This window comes from Hyalella azteca, unplaced genomic scaffold (assembly GCF_000764305.2).
Source record: "Hyalella azteca isolate HAZT.00-mixed unplaced genomic scaffold, Hazt_2.0.2 contig7253, whole genome shotgun sequence".
NCBI lineage: Eukaryota > Metazoa > Arthropoda > Malacostraca > Amphipoda > Hyalellidae > Hyalella > Hyalella azteca.
Genome location: NW_025937381.1, coordinates 507,805 through 528,448, shown reverse-complemented (window position 1 = coordinate 528,448; position 20,644 = coordinate 507,805). Strand labels below are relative to the sequence as shown.

At 41.0% G+C, this 20,644-nt stretch overlaps 2 protein-coding genes across 3 annotated transcripts in view; one reads left to right on the top strand and one right to left on the bottom strand.

Moving 5' to 3' along the window:
* The first annotated feature begins 437 nt into the window (after positions 1–437).
* On the top strand, positions 438–6,259 carry LOC108664280 (phosphatidylinositol N-acetylglucosaminyltransferase subunit Q). 2 transcript variants are annotated; one of them, XM_018150847.2, is made up of 7 exons: positions 438–699; positions 956–2,011; positions 2,602–2,737; positions 3,571–3,715; positions 4,314–4,569; positions 5,093–5,207; positions 5,620–6,259. In XM_018150847.2, exons 2-7 carry the CDS (start codon positions 1,472–1,474, stop codon positions 5,811–5,813), a joined length of 1,386 nt encoding a protein of 461 aa, XP_018006336.1. In that variant the 5' UTR covers positions 438–699; positions 956–1,471; the 3' UTR covers positions 5,814–6,259. The 2 variants fall into 2 exon arrangements, with proteins under 2 accessions (XP_018006336.1, XP_018006335.1); XM_018150846.2 differs by having other exon boundaries at positions 951–2,011.
* Positions 6,260–6,775: 516 nt separating this feature from the next.
* The window catches only part of LOC108664288 (afadin), a gene marked incomplete in the record, with an annotated part of 87,130 nt that continues 73,261 nt past the window's right edge, over positions 6,776–20,644 (bottom strand). The window contains 9 exon segments of the mRNA XM_047881183.1: positions 6,776–8,762; positions 9,613–9,719; positions 9,893–10,810; positions 11,004–11,592; positions 11,805–12,051; positions 12,451–12,597; positions 15,010–15,447; positions 16,390–16,594; positions 18,242–18,307. Coding sequence (XP_047737139.1) covers positions 8,579–8,762; positions 9,613–9,719; positions 9,893–10,810; positions 11,004–11,592; positions 11,805–12,051; positions 12,451–12,597; positions 15,010–15,447; positions 16,390–16,594; positions 18,242–18,307 — 2,901 coding nt within the window.

The following is a 20,644-nucleotide window of genomic DNA, read 5'->3' as shown; positions in this document are numbered from 1 at the left end:
GTGAAAGAGTTAAACCTCAAAATTTATGTGTAAAGAAATGAAAAAAATATAACTCAGTACTCATTGCATATGCATTGAGTGACAGAGAGCGCATTTTCTCATCAACAAAAACGTGCAGTCATGGACAGACAGAGGGACATGACAAGCACAATGGGGCATTTTTCCCATAAATGAGGAAAAGCGCAAAAAAGACTATTTTCTAGAATCTAGATGATGAAAGTCAAAATTTAATGTACAGTATCTAGTATTTTAGTTTAATCAGCTGAATATTATTTGGATTCCATTTGCTGTATTATTATAGTTGGGAAACCTTGGAAATTTAAGATAAACAGTCCATTAAAATGTTTAGTAATTAAAATTCAAATATCAGATTTATTTATTTACCTACGTCATATTTTTACATAAAAAATGAAGAGAATAAAACTCAATGAATAAAATGCACTTGCCTTGAAAGCCTTCCAGATGATTGCTCATAATTATAGCAAATTATACTAATACGGTACATATTTTTGAAATAGCTTTCTGCTTACTTGTTTCTTATACAGAGATATTCTTCTTACTTAGAGCTTCCAAGAAATGTCCTTATGGATTCCCCTTTTGTATATGTGAATGTTTTTGTACCAGACTCTCTGCTAATAATTTCTAAGAGTTTTAAACAGAAATTACCCATTTATGGGTACCACTGCACAATAAATTCTGGTAAGAATATCAATATATGCTAGCTATTACATGATTGGTATAAAAGTTATTTATATTTCCTTATATTTTCAATATTTTCTCAATATCTTTGTTCAGTATTCAATGCTGTCAATGCTTGCTTATCAGTAAATGCTATTATTAACAATAATTTTTCTTATTTTCCAGCAAAATGGTGATAGTTTAAGTATAAATTTAATGTTGTTAGCTTGATATTTGTGTCTAAAATATGAAATATATTTTATTTCTTGCAGAGCAGGCAGGCAGTCAAGAGGTGCAGCACACTCTGGTGGTCAGTGCTTGTGACAACACCAGCACCCAAGACCAGAGTTCTCCTCTGACAATACTAGGGGAGATTGCATGTGAAAATTGCTTCAATTCTGATAATAATACTTATACAGCTGCTAAAAATACCAAGTTGCCTGTTAGAAGTGACATTTCACCATCTGTATTCAGTGATCAGTCTTCCATTGACAATGAATCAGATGGGATTAAATATGTTTTCTGGCTTTTATTTAAATCAGACTCATTCCTCCAAGTTAGCAAAGTGCTCATCAATGGACAAGCTTTGAGCTTGAAGAATGTAAATGTAATTTTTTACTGTTCTGAAGAGATCCTAGAAGCTCGTCTGCTGTGCAACAAGTATGGAAGTGATACAACGAATACATCTCTTTCATTTTTCATCTCTAAAGTCAAACATGAAGCCCAGAAAGAACAAAAGTCTTCAACATTTTCTACTTTTTATTACCTGTGTCTAGGGAGTATAATTTATTTAATGAAAGTTTTGTTGTTCTTTCCTCAATGCTGCATCAAAATCCAAAGTTTCTTCCAACGAATTTTTGACTTCCAGTCAGCAACTTTAACACAACTTCATGTTCGAGTGACTCAACTGAATGAAATGCAAAGAATAAATGAACAAATGTCATCAAAAATTGGACAATTTTTCCCAAGTTGCTTATGCCAATGCACCCCAAAACATTCCCTGAAAAGAAATAATCAAGCTCGTTGTGATAAAAAAGGATACCAGTCTCATTCCACCTCCCTCAATAAGAACGCACCCAGTTGTGATAGTGCTCAAGACTCACATCGTTATTTGAAAGAACCTTTCAGTTGTAAAGCATGCCCAGTTTATGGATGCAGTAATTCCATAGATTGGAGCTGTATGCCTGCCACTGCGACAAGTGACAGCTTAGTGCTGCTGCGACTCTTTTTTGTTGTACTTGTGGATGCTGCTTTGGGCATCTCTCTTCTGTTGTGGATCCAGAATGTTGGCAGCGCCGATATCATATACGACTGGTTCCTCTCCATGGCTCAGGTTAGTCATGATAGGTCTATAGTGGAACTCCACCCTGAGAACTAAATTCGTACTGGAAAACGGTTTGTGAAGCGAACTTACTCTTCCCGTTGAAATTCATTGAAAAAACTCCAATCCATGTTGGACCTCCCCAAAAGTCATCTCGTACGTACATGTATATACTGCAATTAGAATAGGCTGAAACTGGATTACTTTAATTTTGGGGGGCCTAATAAAGCACATTTTTACCCAAGATTGCAGAGATTGTATTTTTATTTCAGCCCTCCGCATAGGCAAAGTCGACAACCTGCATGTCGGTAATACTTTGTTGAGTGCCCAGAGTCGTACCGCAAAGCGCGGTCGTATAGCGTAACATATTTTTTATGAATTGACGGTTTATTCTCAAGGCGGCACATTCAAAAGGTGGGGTTCCAATGTATTCGTGTTGAGGTTTCAATAAGCAGTGTGTATATTATAATTTAGTAAAGTCAGTATAGATTTTTGCTGATATAATCGCGCATTCAAATGATCCTCTAAACAGAAAAATTCATATGCCAATAAATTATGGATGATATGCTGTTTCCATTCATAAAAATAATTTCTGCCATAAGGGCGTGAGCAGCGCCGTGCTACAGCTCCTCACTTGGTTGAAGGGAGCGCCAGCAGGACTGAAACTCAACCAGCCGCTCTCAGTGGCGCTCGCCACCTTCTTCTCCTACCACGTTGGCTTGTGGATGCTTTATCTTGGTGGGTCTTTGACTGCTGAAAATAAATTTAAATTTGAATTTTCAATTCGCCAGTCCACTAATGTAGCTCGGCTGTTGGTAATTATTCATCTGATGTGTTTTATTTGACACAGAGTTTATTGTTGACATTTTTTCTTTGGGATATGTCATTTCTGTTAAATGTTATGTGTGTAACTACAAGCTCCAATATTGTAACACTTGTCCAGTGTGAAGAAATTTTATTGGATTCTTGTAGGATGAGTTTCAGAATTAAAAGATGCCTATGTGTTGCTTATGTCTTTTAACTCTTTTGTATTGATGTAAATATTCAAATTTATGCTTACTTTTATAGAAAATATTTTTGCAAATATTTAAATTTTGTTTTATAAGCATTTGAAGATAAGGCTATAAAGTTCCTATAGATGAAACCTGCAACGCATACCTAGGTACATAATAAAAATGTTGAACAACTAAAATTATATTTTGCTTGGTGCAGATGATGAAACTTACAACGCGTATGTAGGTAGGTATATATAAACTGGAGGAACTGGAGGGGGCGGAGGGGAGTGGGGGAGAGGCGAAGAGAAGAGAGGAGGGAAAGGCGGCACGAGGGGCGGAGGAGGAGGAGGAGGGATCGAGGGGGAGAGGATGAGGTTGTGGGGGGGAGGCAGGGAAGTCATTGAATGATTAAAATAAAAGTACACTTAGTTCAGAAGATGAAGGTTGCAAGTTTCTTCTATTTATATATAAAATTAGATTTCATCGATCATCTATAGAAAGTTATTAGAGTTGCATGTGTTCAGTTAATGAAAGCTTTGGATGATGATTATAATGGAACGAGACGTCACTGAGCAGAGGTAGCGGGAGGTGCTGTAAGGGCGCTGTGTTGGGCGTTGGTGTGGTCAGGACCTCTGGGTGCCACCGTTCAGCTTGCTTTGCTGTCTGACCTCCTGCAGCTGGCAGCCCTGCACCTACACTGCTTCTACGTCTATGCCGCTAGGTGCTTATCAGTTCACGTTTACTTGAAACTCTCATCTATTCACCAGCAACAAAATGCCGATCATTCGAAAAAGATTTTTTCATTATATAGCTGATTAATCTAATCTCTATGTAGGTATGTAGGTACAGTTTAATTTGTTCGAGCTTCGGAGGGTTTCATTAAAAAGAATACATTGATTGTTGCTCTGATAATCATAAAAGATTGTTCTAGGGCTATTTCAGTTGTATTTAGTGAGAGTTCTTTTATCACTCGAGCGATACATAGAATTGAGTTTCATTTTAGCAACATTGGAGGGTGGTTTCTATTTCATTTTTAAGAATATAATTTGAGGAGTCATATAGTTTTTCTCACGAAAAAGGATTCTTATGAATTTAATCGCGTTCTATAGAAATAGAACGAGTCATATGGTTTAGAAATTAGTCATACGGTAACAAATTGATTATTTCAACCTATTGACCATGATAAATTTTGAAATATATTTTTCGTAAAGGCTTGAATTTATTTATTTATGTCATAAATTCAATGTACTTTGCATTTTACTGAGAAAAACTAGTTTTATGGATACCTGTATGGATTGCAACAAAACGTGACTCTACAGGCTGCACATGGTGCAAATTTCACTGCTGGGATCTCAGTGGCGGGCGTTCAGAGGCAACAAATGGAATCCTCTGAAGTTGAGGGTGGACTCCCTCCACTGTCAGCCGTCCCCTATCCACCAGCCAAGCGGGGCAATCCGTCCTCCCTGTGGGGACACGTCACGAGCCCCGTTGTCCCGGGTCCTGAGCGCCATCATCTTCACGCTGGTGCTCTTCCTGCTGCCCACGACCACCGTCTACTACGTCGTCTTCCTGTCGGTCAGGCAGCGAAAGTCAACATTATTCAGAAAATGAGGTTTTTTAGAGAATAAAACGTTATATAGAGAAAAAATTTACCTTGAGAATCGAAAGATATTGAGAGAAAAGAAAGTATTGCTGCTGCAACCGTTATGATGATTGTAGAATTGAAAATTATTTAGAAAATTGAAAAAAATGTTGAAGCAAAAGCGCTGACACGAATATTATTCATTAGTAAATCATCTATTTTTTTAATAACTTGAAATATTTAATGAATGCAATGCAAACAGTTTAAATTTTTAGACCATTAATGAATCATTTTCTTAATCTCGGTTTTATTTTCACTGTTGCATTATGCTTCACTGTTCACACTATGTTTCACATCTGAGAGTTAACAGGAATATTTCTTCATATATCCTTTGATCCAAACAGTAAGTTACAGGGTTCAAATCTGCGAGTCAGTCATAATATTTTTGCATAAATACTTTGATTTGAATAGCAGGCGAGTAATGTTTAATAAATAATGCTGACGTTGACTGAGCAGGTGCGCGTGGTGCTGGTGGTGGTGCGGGAGGTGCTGCGCGGCGCAGCTTGGCTGCTGCACCACAACCCTGTCTTCGCGCCCTGCCTGCGCCTGCTGCGCCCCTCTGCGCTGCGCGGTCAGTCATTTGACTCATTTCCTTTTATTCTTTATATATTCAACTTATTACTAAATAATGCGGTAAAAAGATATGTCAATACGTACTTTATTTGATGCTGATTGTTAAAGTTTAATAAATATTCCCCAGGAATTAAAAATTTATAAATTGTGGCGCGAAAACTTTACTATAGATTTTGAAGAAAAGTGAATAATAATCAGATTTAAATTGAGTTGAATGTAATGGAATTATACTGAATTGAATTTAAATTGAATTGAGGCTCCTTTAAAACATCTGCGAAAAAAAATGATAAGGTGATACTTTCAACATTTTATCAATATTTTCAACTGTTCACACAATTAATTAATTCGAAATAAATGAGAAACGTGTATATACATCCTTGATTTAACTCTCATGAAGTATGTTTCTGCAGGCGAAGTAGAATTCGAGTCTCTGCCAGGACTGGGGGAGCGCGGGGCGCCCGTGTCACTGCGCGTCGGTGTGCGCTGCGTGCCGCTCACGCACGTCGTGCGTCACTTTGCCGCCTCGCCCTCCCTCCCCACATTCTCACTCCCCTCCCTTTCCACCGTCGCGTCCGCCCTCGTCTACGCCAGAACGCTCATCTGAACGCAGGCGTTGGGCAAGTCTACGCGTTGTTATTGTGTCAAGTGAGAATTGCTTAGGAATTATTACTGCCATCTGAACTTGGATAGGTTCCTAGAAACTGCTCCAAGTTCGAATGACAGTCTCACCTGACAGTTGAAACCGCCCATCCTGGTTGTGCCGACTAGGGAGGGGGGCGATAGGTTAGTTTTTCAGGGCACTCAGACCACAGGTAGTTGCCACGACCATCACTGGCTCGCTGACCACCCAGAACGATTACATAACACCATAGACAAGCCAGATATTCACTGATCAATCTGAATTGGATCAATGATTGAGTTGGCAATAATGTCAGCTGGGTGAGAGACTGAGTATCACAACTGCAAATGCTCTGTGGTCACGCAAATCCGGCCACCAGACACTCGTAAATTATTAAAACATCTTAACCCTCTACCGCCTGACATGAGTAACCGGAGCAATATTGTCACAAGCCTACTTCCCAAAAAGGATAGGTTCTAGTGAGCGCAACATGCCTTGCACTGATGGTTGCCGCCACGTACAACTTTAAAATGTTCTCTGTTGCGTACAAACGTCCTCAGGTTGCTACACTTGATAGTTCACGGATAATTTAGGTTGAAAGTTATGTTCCCTGAGAGTGACATACGGCGGTAGAGGGTTAGAGCTAATTTTGTTGAATTTCCACCTGTAATCTGGGCGATTGCATAACATGCGATGACAGCAAGTTTGTGAATTATTATTATATTTTGATTAAGATTAATATTTTCAAATTATCTTATGTTGTGCACGGTTTCGTTTATTCTTAACTTAGGGTGAAATAAACTCGAAGCTTTGGAATGCAAAAATTTTGTTCCTGTACATTCCTAATGTCGAATAAGGTACAATTTTAGCCTATTTGAATGTCTTCTCAATTATATCTGTCCAGGATTGTTATACCACACAGCGTATGTAAAGAAAACGATACCTTCCGATTTACAATTTATTATCCAGTGCTATGATGAAGACGTCATCAATATAGAAATCTTTTAATAACGTGCTGTACATGAACATACATGTTGTCATTATATATTGAGAGCAACAACGCTTACGAAATCAGAAAACGCAATTAAGCAACAGGGTTCAAAACATAAATTGTAACCGCAAAGAAAGCAACAGTTTTTCGGAGGAAGCTACAAATTTTTCCAATCACAAAATACTCATTTGCGTTATCTGTTTTCAAGTCTAGGTAACATCACGTGTTGGTCGCTGCCTAGACAACTTTTCTGAGTGGATGCTCTATCACTCAAACGATAATAGTGTATTTGAGCACGACAATCTACCTGTCGCCCAATCTATTAGTACTAATATTTATTCTTTAAATCGCTGTATGTATAGTGCACAACATGGAGACAATATTATAGATGAAAATATTCAGCATGCCGCCACTTTACAGAGGAATATACACAGCTGCATCTTGGCACAATTACACCCTAATAAATTATCATGAATATTGAAGAATATAATCGGCAGGATTTGATATTTTAACCTATTTGATTTTTTAAAACAAATTTTATAAGCTCTAAGTAATCAATCCCATTGCCTACAATGAGGAGATGCCAGCATGTCACAGCAAAAAGCAGAGTATCATGAAGAAATAAACTGAAATAAGGACAAAAAGAGAGCGTATGTGTCTTGCTGCAAAGGCTTATTGTGTGCTAATGTAAAGCGAAAGAAAGCGCCAACGTAAATCGGCAGTTGACTAATAGACAACTCGGAATGCTCATCTTTACTTATAACTTATATTATTAACAAAGACGCTGAACTTAATCAAAACTAATATTGATAATGGTACAATGTACACACTTAGCTGAAATATTTTATTAGAACAAGATGGCAAGGTGGAGGTCATACGAGTGTACCTTGCCGTCATGACTGCCATCGATATCAAGGCTCACTCGATCACAAATTATCAAAATTATAACTAATACACAGCGAAATTTAATCAAAGATATAATTACAAGGATAAATCATTAAATTGTTTTGTGACGTCAATTAACAAATTTTGTCGTAAATTACGATCAGCAGTGCCGCAGTCGCCACTCAAGGCTGAACAAAACGCATCCACGCAATGAATCATCACTTTGTTCAAAATTGTATGACAATAAGCGCACTTTCTTTGAAAAACATCTAGAAAACAAGGGCTTCCAATGCTATGCCATTTTACCAGCACAACAAGGCACGTCAAAATTACACTAAATGCGTTTGTTATTTTACTGTCACAAAATCACGCATCGCTTCATTGTTGTTTGAGGTCCTAAGACTGCAACTTCCAATACTGCCGCCTGAGTCTTTGAGAGGCCGATGTTCAAGTCTTTCATCTCCAACTGTGAGCATCACACATCAAGGCACCTCATGCACTAAAAATATTAGTTTATAGCACACATTCGGCAGACCTGAGAGTTCTGGCATCCTTATATCACTTTTCAATAACTTATGAAATGCTTTCTTTAGGAAAGCAGATTTTCAGTAAAGTACGCTTTCTAAAATGCTTTCTTTAGGAAAGCATATTTTCAGTAAAGGCATCTTATCTACAGAAAAAAATGACTGCAGAAAAAACGACAGGACATTCTTAAATTTCAATCGCATTTCCAAAATTCATCTTTTGCTGTATGTACTTGAATGATGTATAGGGTTGACTTTTTCGGAAATCCACCAAAATTTCATTTCTCTGACGAGTCATCAGCCTCGGGACTATCTCTGAATGGAAATACAGTACCACATACTCTGGGCTATCATTTGATCTCTCTCTGCGCCTTGCTGATCTTGGTCTTATCCTTGGGCGTGTTTGGGTCTCCGGTCTCAGCGGCAAACATCTTCATCTTCTCTCTGAAGGTAAGCGTCTCGGGCACCGCAGGTCGAGGGTTGCTCGCCGCCTGCATTGCTTCCTTCTCCTGCAGCCGTCGCACTCGCGGGTCTCTGTAATTGTCAAAAACATTTTATTATTAGTAAGATGTTTTCTAGCGCATACTAAGTCGTTGATAACTTTAAATAATATGCAAAAGCATTTTACTCCACATGCGTGCAGGACTAATTCAACCAGAAGCCTTAGCTCCACTGTAATTATAAAATTTAATGGCATCAGTTGCGTACTTCCTGATTGGTTCTTAAAGCAGTGCAGCAATTGGACTGAAGCAAAAGTGTGATGTTTCAATTTGAATACGTTTACAGCATTTTTTACGCAAGTCCCAGCAACAACAACAAAAATATATTACTAGTATATATAAAAAAGTTCGTAATTTTTAGACGAGATGCGTGACTCAAAACTAAGCGAAATTAAAACCTTTCGAAAATTCACTATTCGGGAAGGTAATTAAGCTAGTCTCAAGTTAGGCTGTTCGTTATGGCTACTGTGAAATTAAAGTACACACGTGATTGAAAATTGCAGTGATTTATTTTTCCAATCGATATTAATCACTCTCATTATCGACAACTAAATCTTCATGCATGTGGTTTTGGTCACGAATGGTGGTTATAACACAAATTAAACCAACTAATTATTGGAATAACACATCCATAGACTATTAATTCGATTCTAATATTCGATTGATGAACTCTATGAATGACCGATTCCTTCGAGTGAACTACCAGTTCTTACAGGCGACATATTTGAATCTTCACAAAAATACTGCAGCCAAAAACTTTGGTTCACAATTTCAAACTAAAATTGTAGTTTAAAATATTTTCAAAAACTGGAATGTCGAATCAAGGAATAATCTATAAGCTCGTTTATTGTGCGCTCATGGCGTACGATTTTGAAAAGCTTTACCTGTAAACCTCCTGAGCGCCGATGACACCTGGGGTGGCGTGAGCGCTGCCAGGCTTGATGGGACTCGGGCTGAAGTTCAGCATGTTCTCTGCTTCGTTGATGAAGTCCTGAACAAAAGACTCGGTCAATGTTGGAACGCATTAATAATCAACTAAGTTTTTTCAACACCAGTACAATCTATTGCAGAAATTAATTGCTGAAAACTAATTATGTTCAGGAGGGAAGGTGAGAGTAACATATACGACTTCATAGCTAATGCCATCCACTCCTGGACACTTACATTATGATCGTATTTGGTAGGCGAAAAATCCTCCTGGTTTGCGTTGGCATCGAAGGACACGCCGGAGGAGGAGGACAGGTTGTGGACACTGGTGGACAGGTTGTGGACACTGGTGGACTGGTTCTCGGAGAACTGAACTCTCTTGACCGTTCCTCCAGCTGAAGGAGGAGACTCCATGGGGGGCTGGCTACGGACCCTTGAGCTGTTGTTTACGTTGTTGTACTGATAGTGCTGATACTGTTGTTGTTGCTGCTGTTGCTGCATGACGTTATAAGACGAATGACGCTCAGGAGGGGAGGGATTTAAATTGTTGTTGTTGAGTTGTTGGTCGTAGGTGCTGGGCGGTCGCTGACCGTTGACGGGACCGTTGTTGTACTCGTGAACGGGTCCGCCGACGAGGGAATCCAGACGCTGGGTCGCCTGTTGCTGAGTTTTATTGTATTGGTTATGGTACCGCCGGACGTTGGCCTCCTCTTCTTCCTGCCTCCTCTGCGCCTCACGTATAAGTTTAAGCTCAACTTCGCTCGCCACTTCGAGCTCCTGCTGCTTGCGTCTGATTTCGTCGGCCCTCTTCGCCCGGTCTTCGTCGTTGGAGACGCCGCCGTTCATCCCTGAGTGCATAAAGCCTGGGCCTCCTCGAGGAACACCTCTGGGAACGTCACTCTCAGGCTGAGAATCTCGCCGCTCTGAAGGCTTGGCAAGACTATTCGTCTCGCTTATGGTTGTGATGCGCTCGTCATCGTCCTCTGAATTATCCTCTTCTTCGTCGGCTTGCTTCGCTCGTAGCTCAAATTCTCGCTCCAGACGCAGGGTCTTGAGTCTCTCGATCTCCTGCGCCGTCTTGTTTTCTTGGCGTTCGAGCTGTTCGATCTGCTCATCCCGCCATTGCCTGGCGGCTTCTCGACGCCGATTTTCGTACTGCGGACAAAAAAAAAACAGGGGTTAGTGCTATTGCAAAGTACGAATGATCGCATAAAAACACGTTATGTGTTCAAGAAGAAATATTCAACTTTTCCCATAAAATTCTTATATAATTTGAAAGTAAATCTGAAGTCTGTGAAGTATATAATAAAAAATAAATAAATAAATAAAATCGCGAATCAAGACGTACTCGTTCCTTCTCTTCCCTCTCCCACGCGGAAGTTTTACTGAAGAACGGCTGCCGTGTGGTACTATCGGTGCTGGCGGTGCCCTGCAGAAGGGGGTGTGTGGATGTGGGGGGCGGGGGAGGAGGAGGGCTGTCTCGATACCCGCTGCCCTCTTCCAGCTGGGGTGGGCGGTAAGAGGCTTGATGGGGAGGCACCATCTGATTTGTTCTATCGAGGGGTTTAGGCTTCGGGGCAGTGGGGGGAGGCATGTGTTTGGAGGAAGCAAGATAACCTTCGGGCGGGCTGTGCGTGGAGTGCGGGTAGTGCTGCTGATGAGGAGGCCCTTGGTTGAGAGCTCCTTCCTCAGGAAGGTGCACCAGCCTGGGTTCCTGAAGACGAACGTCTCGTTGGGAGGCGGGGCGGTACAGGTCAGGTCTCAAATCCTCCCTCTGCAGCAGGGCTGAGGCAGGCCGAGGGTACGAGCCAGGGTTCTCCCTCATATGAATGGCTGAAGGAGGGGGTCCTCCATGAGGGGAGCGATGTGGGTGAGGGGCGTGGAATGCAACGTTCTGATAGTGACGGTCGTCGCTCTCATTAAGATTCTGAGACGATCTGCAAAACAAGTAAAAAAATAGGCATATAATTAAACGTTCTCATTGAATAGTTCGTAGAAAATATAAATAATGAACAGAATCAGAAAAAAGACATAAGAAACGAGTCATACATCGAAAAATCAAACCTCGCCCGAGAACACAGGGATTTTCAGTTACTTATGTTAATAATTCATCAAATGATAATCAAATGAATCCATGTGATGTATGAACCTCGCACGAAGAGCTTGGTGGGCAGGCATGGCTTGACCGTGCTGGGGGTTGATGTTGTTGCCCTGATGTTGCTGCGGCTGCTGCAGGTGCTGAGGTGCAATGCTGAGGTGCTGCGTCGTAAGTGAGTTGGAGGAGGAAGCTCGAGAGTATCCTGGTCTGAAACTCTCCTGGCTGGGAGGCAGGTGCTGCAGATGGACTGGGTCTTGTGAGGTGGACTTGGAAAGTTCCCCACTCAGTGACAGCTCGCCTGTAACAACCACACAAAAAATAGGAGGTAAGTAATGCAGTGCAACTAAAATTTACCGCCTGTTCGATGGCTTCAGTCAGTTTGGTTACACGGCACACACGTGACCTGCAGCGTCATTGGTGCGATTTTTTATACTAAGTTCGCATAACCTCGTTGGATTTATAATAAAGCCATTTCAGCTGTATTATTGATACCGCTCAATAATTAAAGAACGACAATAAACAACTCTGCATGCATCCATCCGATCACATTCATTCGAAAAAATCAATTAACGCATTGATTGAGCACCAAAAGTATAATCGAAGATAAATTTACAGTAACAGTTTGTTCGAGATTGTTGATTATTACCATACAAAGTTAACCCTGACGCATCAGCCCCATTTACTATAAAGAACTCACTGTTTAAGGCGGGCACAGACTTGGCGGGCTGCATGCGGGCTTGATGATGAGGCGGGAGAAGGCTGCCTCTGATGTGAGGAGGCTGGTCATGAGGCTGCTGCCCTCTGGAAGGAAGGTCCCGCTCGCTGGCGTGCCGGAGAGGTCCACCTGAGTGACCAACAATTTGTCTAAGCCAGTCACGAAATAATGATGAGATGCCTGCTTCCATCTATGAACCTAAAGCAGCTGCCATGTGCGTAACTTCATGGTTGTTTTTCTACATTCAAATAATGAAATGTTTGTTTTCTTACAAAATAGAATCTGCTCACAATATGCGTCATGATCACTTGCTTATGATAATTCTTGGTTACGATTATTAGCTATGTCCATCATGTCCATCTAGACGTTATTGGTGACTCAACATTCACAGTCATGACACAGATGAAAAAGTAAGTGGACAGAATACGTTGAATGTGTAATGCAATTCATGCGGATCAATAAAACTAGAATCTGGAGCATAACCACACGCAAATGAAACATAATAAAAATTAAAAATTAGTCTTACAACAGACAATTTTCACTGTACTACGAGGCAAGCAAAAAAAAAATAGATGCACAAATAATTAACACACAATACATCTCAACTTCCAAAAAATTTTATTAAAAATATCGATGACCGATTGAACTAAGGTTTCAATACAGAACTCAGAAATAAAATGAGGCGCAAAGGGCTCACTTTTCTGACATTTGCGCACCTGAGGAAAGAAGCGTTATAAGCAACGAACTAGATTTAGTTGAGTCATGCAATTAATCATCGATTAGAATACACAGAACCATTTAGGGTTAACATCTAATACACCACAAAGGCCCAAATTACAATAAAACGATAGCGATAATTATATATACAACTGGTGAATATTCCGTAATAAACTGCACACGGGGAAAAACTATAAAAATAGAACAATGGGGATAAGATAAAACAAGAATACGGGCATCGGACAGTGACTAATAAAACGGTGAGGTGCAGGAAGTTCAGGACGAGGGTGCAGGCCAACAGAATAGCCTCACGAGTGCTCGTAATGCGACGTGCGAAGGTGGAGGTCGAGGTTCAGTTACCGTGCCCAGGACCTGGTCCGGAGCAAGGGTAAGCCAGTGAGGCGTCAGTGACGAGCTTATCGCAGGAGATGTGATGCTCATGTTCATGGCAGAGGTTGTGTTGAAAATTATTGCAGGTGCTGGTCGCGTTGTTATTTCGGGTATGGTTCAATGAATGCAGTGATCCGTTTATGTGGTCTAGAGGATGGCAGGCCGAGCATTCATGTAAACTAGGCAATATGACAGCAAATTCTTCCCGGCAACATGAGAAGAAATTCCTATTTCCATCAGCCGAAAGTAAACAATCTGCATTCGAAACATTAGTGAGGCATGGGCAAGACCGGTGAATAGCCAGGCAGGGTAAGGTTTTGTGCACAACCGCGGTGGAACCGACATTGTGACAAAAGTCATCATTGTCAGGCGTCAAGGCAGAGTTCAAAAACGCACCTCGAGGAATTCCTTTTGCAAAAGTCTCTGCTTCACAAGCAGAAATATAAGAATTTGACGTTCCTTCAACCGGAACGCAACTGTTTTTACTTCGAACGTCCGAACAATCCAACTTGACAGGGGAAACTTCCGACAGTGGAAGCGCTTGCTTAGGTGGGAGTAGAGGATACGAATTTCGTGATAGCATAGGTGAAGGTTTCTGGCCTTTAAGGGTGTTGCTACGCTTAGAACGAATTCTTGGCTTTGAAAACGATATTGAGGTCGTATCGAAATTATCTTGATGCTGATATACGTGCTTAGGAGGAGGGGCTGACGATTTAGTGACCTCGCCATCTCCAAGTTCACGCACGCTCGACACATCTTGCAAGCTGCGACTAACTCTACTGTAACCTCTTATGCCGGCTACCTTACTATCATCTTCGCAGGATGACCAAGCGTACAGTTCCGGGGCATCGCCCTCCCGTGAATACTGCCCCTTTACTTCCTGAAGTGACCCTTTGAGCCACACGATGTCCCTTACACTAAAGCAAGAAACGGAGTGGGACAAAGGAAAGGAACTTTGAGGTGTGAAGGTATAGCGAGGAAATAGGTGATTATTTCGAATGTCTACTGCTGGTCTGTGTTCTATTTCAGAAGTCTGGCGACTTCGTGCGGCAATATCTCCTAATGAAGCACTGAGACGTTTTGAAGAATGAGCCTCTAGAAGATCATTGACGGCAGCATCGAAATCAGGAAGATTTCTGCTGTGTTCAACTTCAGCATTAGAACTTGAGACGCTAGATTCACTGTCAGTGCGACCCAAGCAGGCAGAGGCTGCAGGATAGCGAGAATACTGAGGGTCAGTGGGCGCAGCAAAATCTACAGAAAGAGTTTCATAAGGAACCTCGCAGTCGCTGTTGTCGTCCGTAGCCTCATTAAGAAGATTAGGAGACGAGGCGTACAGATTAGACAGCTTACGGCTAGAATACGCATGCTTGTTAATAGAGTCACAACTGCAGTTCAGGTTAGCTGAGTTAAGGCTCGTTAAATTCCAATTACCAGCGCAGGAAGATTCAATAGAGAGAGAAGAACTATGGCAAGGTGTGGGGGCCTCGCAGATGGTGGCCAGGTTGGGGCTGGACTTGCTGTTGGCAGTTTTGAGGGCGGCGACCCTGACGTTTGACGGTTGTAGCTGAGCGGACTGCGGAGGAGGCAAAGTTCTGGGCAAGGGTTGCGGGGTTGGGATGGTGAGGTACGAAGAGGGTGACAACGTGCCAGACATACGCGTCTCTTCCGAGGGCACGACTCTTGGAGGCCTTGGAGGAGGAGGGCCGTAGTCGCGGACGTCGTAGTGACGCTTGCCAGGCGCTAGTTCGCCATGCCGCTCTGGAGGCACGAAGAGGCTCCTGGAGGAGGCGCAGGTGGCAGGGGACAGCAGCGTCAATGGGTAGGACGTGCGCGTCTCTTCGTAGCGAGAGAATGAACTACGACGAGGTCCTGTGATTTGTTAGGGAAGAGAAGGAGGTAGGAAAAGAACCACATTTGGTTAGTTATATCAAGAAACTCCCGAAGAAACCACTACATATGAAGACAATTCAGCCGAAAATTTTCAATAATTTATTGTTGGATCCAGGGATCAATCTCTGAATGCTACTAGAAAGAGATACGTGATTTCACGCAAAACATTTACCATGAAACCATATGAAGTCAACTGAAAAAGAACCCACACTTCCGGAAAGAGGCAGTATTAAGTCCAGGCGTAACAATTGCAGCAAATATGTTATTAACTCGAAACCTAAAAGTGCTCTTCACAGGGGCTAAAATTGATAAAAACAAATTCAAATAAGAATTCTAAGGAAAAATATTTTCATAAAGATTTAAAAGTCACAGGAATTAATGGAATGAACAAAAAAATCTAGCAAAGAAAGTAGGAGAACCACGAATTAAATACAATATTAAATAGCATATAGCCCAAGAGTTGCGAATATCAAGTAAAACATAGAAGAAGAGTTAGTAGGTGAGAAACTTATTATACTTGTAAATATTAACATTATGCTTTAACCGGTTTGTCAATTCGAAGTTACCGTTTTTGCGACGGAAGCGGCAGTGAAGCAAAGATTAGTTCAAATTTGGAGCAGCTATAGAACATAATGCCGCGCCTATACGAGCTGACCTCGCGACACTCGTACGAAGGTTACATTGAAAGCCCGTGTGCATTTGACTGATTTAAGATAGGTCTGCAACGAGTCTCTCGTGGGGGATTTTTTTTACCCTTCTAGCTTGAGGATAATTGGTAATTACATTGGTTATCATTAAAAGTTTTAACGTCTCTCGAAGAATTACGACCGTACGTTATTCACATTACCAATATTCAATTGTGCAAAACAAGTGGTATTGTAATAAACGTAATCATATTTTCGCTGCTGCATCACAACTTACCCTGGACAGGAGGTCGCACCCCCTGTGGCGACGGCTGTTCAAGAACGGTGGCGAGCCCGTGATAAAACGCCCCCTGCCTGGCGACCTCGAGCACCACAGTAGGACCTGTCCTCTTCATATACTCGGCTGCTCTCTCCTGAGAGATCCCTACCAGAGACCTGCCGTCGACGCTCAGCAACTGGTCTCCAGCCTGTAGCCTTCCATCCTGCACGCGGATTAGAGAAAGTTGATCAAAGTTGCAGGGCTTGATCATACGGCAAATCAGTTTGAATTTTCAGCCTTCTATCCTGCACAGAGTAAATACCCTTAATCTAAGTTGTAGAGCTTGAGAATACGGCCAAATATTTTAAATTTTCAGCCTTCCATCCAGCACAGAGATTAGGTAAAGTTTATCTCAGTTTCATGTCTGACTAGTACGGAAAATATCCGTCAATTTTTGGACATATAAAGATAAGGTAACATCCTGTCATGAGTTCAGTAATGCATTCACAGTTCCTGCTCGTACGGGGAAATGCTCGGATGCTTATGCTCCTGCTTCTGTTTCGTTGCCTATAATCGGATATAAAAGTGAAGAGCTGTAATTCTTAATGACAACCAGTAAATACTGCCGAGACAAATAATTAGATATTGGTCCAATTAACGCTAACATTTGGGGCTGCGGTTTTTCATGCGAGCTCTAGTCGCTCACTAGACAAGAATTTGCGCAGAACGGGAGAGCCAGGAGCCAGCCAGCAAGCCGAAGTAAACCGAGTGTTATCGCACAGAGGCAAGCTGCTCCAATACCGACAGAAGAACATTAGTAGACCAAGGGCCGTACTATCAAACCTAGTTAAAGAGTTTGTAACTAATCCTTGACCAGTGACCACATTTCAATCAAAACCCACCAATCAATGACGAGAAAGAGGCCGCTGCATGTACTCAGGTCGCTACGTGTACTTCAGCGAGTTTATAAAGTATGGCCCCAGCATTGCCAATATAATAGCACTGTGGACTCGAGGAGATGTAAAAATAAGTTGATAGGGTCATGAAACAAGATTTGTCTCGACTCCAGGCACCAGCAGCGGATTGTGGTTCAAAGCGGATTATGGTGGCGATTCGGATTGTAAACAGTAGATATTTCTTGAAGACGTTTTAGTTAAAAGACCACGGTAAAATTAACACGACTGACGGAGAAATGATTACAAATTAGGGAGATCCATATAAGGATATCACAGAATATTTGAGGCCTATTCATGATAGCAGCTAAAATCTACCCGGCAATATCGCCAACCACGTCTGCCTTCGCGGTCGGGACAACCTCTAGTGAAAGGTGAATCAACTTCACACGTAGGAATTCATACTTTCAGTGAAAGGTATAGATACCAGCGAAATAGTTCATGTGACGGAACGCAAGCGAAAAAAAAAATTTGAAACGTAGACCAGAAGAAAAAGTTGGAATTGTTTCATTGCAAAGCAGACTATCTTTAACAATTGGAAGCTGCATGATTTGTCGATAGAAAGAGAGGTTTCTACGCATCACCGCGCAAGTCGATGATGTGCGACAATGCTGCACAAAAAGCGTCATCTGTAGTAACATCTGTAGACTGCACAGATCGAGGAAATCTTAACGCTTAAGTGGAGCTACTAGCTGAATACACCCTATACAATATAATGAGCACAATCCTACGTAAATTATAAAAATTCACCACAGATTCAAGGGAGTCTGCAACTTAAAATAGGGTGACGCGTGTATTTTAAATTTCCTCATTAAAATGAGTGAGCCTCCTACAAAATGTAAATCCGCGTCCATTGTACGCATTGGCGAAGAGTGGAGAAGCCTCTCTGTAGTTATCTAAAATCTAGATGAACAAACCTGATCAGCTGAGCCGTTGGGCACGACGCTTTTGATGTAGATGCCCAGTTGATCTTGGTTTAGGCCCTGCAATAAAAAATATCACAATTAATGGTACAATTTGAAGTCGTTCTCGGTGTCTACACTTTGAGACGTTGTTAAGATACCGGATTTTTATACCTTAATACAACAGGCACTGAAATCTTTTCCACTCAAAAATGGAAAAAATATGAATTCTTGGGTGAATCCAGCTTTTTGGATGAATCCATGACTTTTTTTAATATCATACGCGTAAATAAGCTACTGTTCAGCAGGCATCTCCATTCTGTCATTTTATTATAGCAACGGCAAAAAGTCGAAAATTAATCGAATTAAATTAAAAACTTATAGAGTGAACATATATATATATATATATATATATTGGTGTAGTTCGGCAGAAGCTTTTCTTTTATGCAAGTTTGATTGAAGACCAGAGCATGCTTTTTATTTACAATCTTCTTGTTCGTCTTTTCTCTGAGTCGAACCAAATTTCTAGCTGGAGCCGGGAGATCGAAAAGCAGGTTTCCGAATGACATTTTAATAGATTGCAACGTTTCGAAAATACAATTTTCATTATCAAGCTGGAGATGGTTTTACAACATTTGAAATTGAATTTGAAATGACTGAAGTACATATGAATGGTATAGTGGCTGTCTCTTATACACATCNTCAGAGTAATTTTAAGTTTATATTTTGTTGTATCCACATTATTTATTTTATTGTATCCACTATACCATTCATATGTACTTCAGTCATTTCAAATTCAATTTCAAATGTTGTAAAACCATCTCCAGCTTGATAATGAAAATTGTATTTTCGAAACGTTGCAATCTATTAAAATGTCATTCGGAAACCTGCTTTTCGATCTCCCGGCTCCAGCTAGAAATTTGGTTCGACTCATAGAAAAGACGAACAAGAAGATTGTAAATAAAAAGCATGCTCTGGTCTTCAATCAAACTTGCATATATATATATATAACCAGGAAGAAAATTGGGTGTCAACAATTTCTTTACGCATATTGATGAACGTTTGAAAATTGCGGTGATCAGTGTAATCTAGTGACGAGCTTCCTCAAGAAACTAATAACACCGATTGTAAAAACGTCGGCAACTCCGATATGGGGTTCTAATTAACTCCATCGGATTCTATTCAAAACTTTTAAAAATAAAATTAGGGAATTTTTTGCGACAAAAAGCAAAGTGACAGAGCGAAGTTCTAAAAAAAACACAATATTAACCAGAGATTCGCTATTGCTCCACGCGCGATTAAATTGCACAATAATTTTAACAGAACATGGAGCTCGAGGGCAGTCGTCCCAGAAGCCGGGAACGGGAATGTGTCATAAAAAACTAGTATCAATGATACACGCGACCCACATCTCGATCAGAGCGTGTGTTCGATCATGCTATCCAATCAATACGATCAAAGTACAACAACAGCAAAGGAACCAACAGAAAGCAATGCAAAATTTCGAAACTGGCAATATTATTCACGATGTCTTCCAAGAAGCATAATTTTTTATGATATTTAAAAATGTCATCATCATTGATTAATACATACCAATAAATGCATACCAAAAAGATTGAAATATAATTTGGGCCCATAAATAAACGAAGCAAGGATATACCGCAGGTAAAAGAGGCATGACTGAATGCGTTAATTAGATGGAGGGCCTTAAATATGTGAGAATGAGACTGTTATTTAGGAATAGTACTCTAAGCGCCATCTTCCACCGCGTGTGGTTAGACCTGGATAATTATATGCTTCTGACATCCAACATTGATGTTCAGAATCAATAAATTTCGAGCTTAGAAGCATTGACTAACTGCACACTGTAGTAACTGGACTGTCTATTTAGATAAATATTTCTGGAAGGAGAGCTTCAAAAATTCAAGGGGCAGTGCCGATCACAGACACCTCGAATAAGTTATTAGGTCACGAGAAATTATCACACTAAACTCAACTGTACGTGCGCACTAGCTCAGTAGAGTGTTCAGGGTTCAGAGAGCAATAAATGGGTTCAGTGAGCACCCAAGGAGCTCAACACAAACTCTGGGGGTTCAGCAAGTGCCTGAGCGGAACATCCAGGGTCAAGCGGTGACCCCGCGCGCTGTGTGACCAGGAATGCGGTCCTCTCAAGACCAACCAATCAAGGGTTCATAAACTACTGCTCCAAGTCAGATAATTCACGACACGGATAATAGCTTGGAATTGAGCTTAATGGCGATGATCATGAATACATTGAGGCTCGTAGAATGTTGGAAGGGATTGTCACGGATATCAACAGCGCTGAACAATAGAATAAGAACGAATACTGTAGACTGTGAACAATACTGTGAACAATAGAACGAATACCTACTGTAAGAGCTATTAGCGTTTTTTTTT

Coding starts and splice junctions, on each gene's coding strand:
- LOC108664280 (XM_018150846.2), top strand. CDS start 585: ATGGATTCCCCTTTTGTATATGTGAATGTTTTTGTACCAGACTCTCTG. Junction 2,738..3,570: donor CTTGTGGATGCTTTATCTTG/GTGGGTCTTTGA, acceptor GTCACTGAGCAG/AGGTAGCGGGAGGTGCTGTA. Junction 5,208..5,619: donor GCGCCCCTCTGCGCTGCGCG/GTCAGTCATTTG, acceptor ATGTTTCTGCAG/GCGAAGTAGAATTCGAGTCT.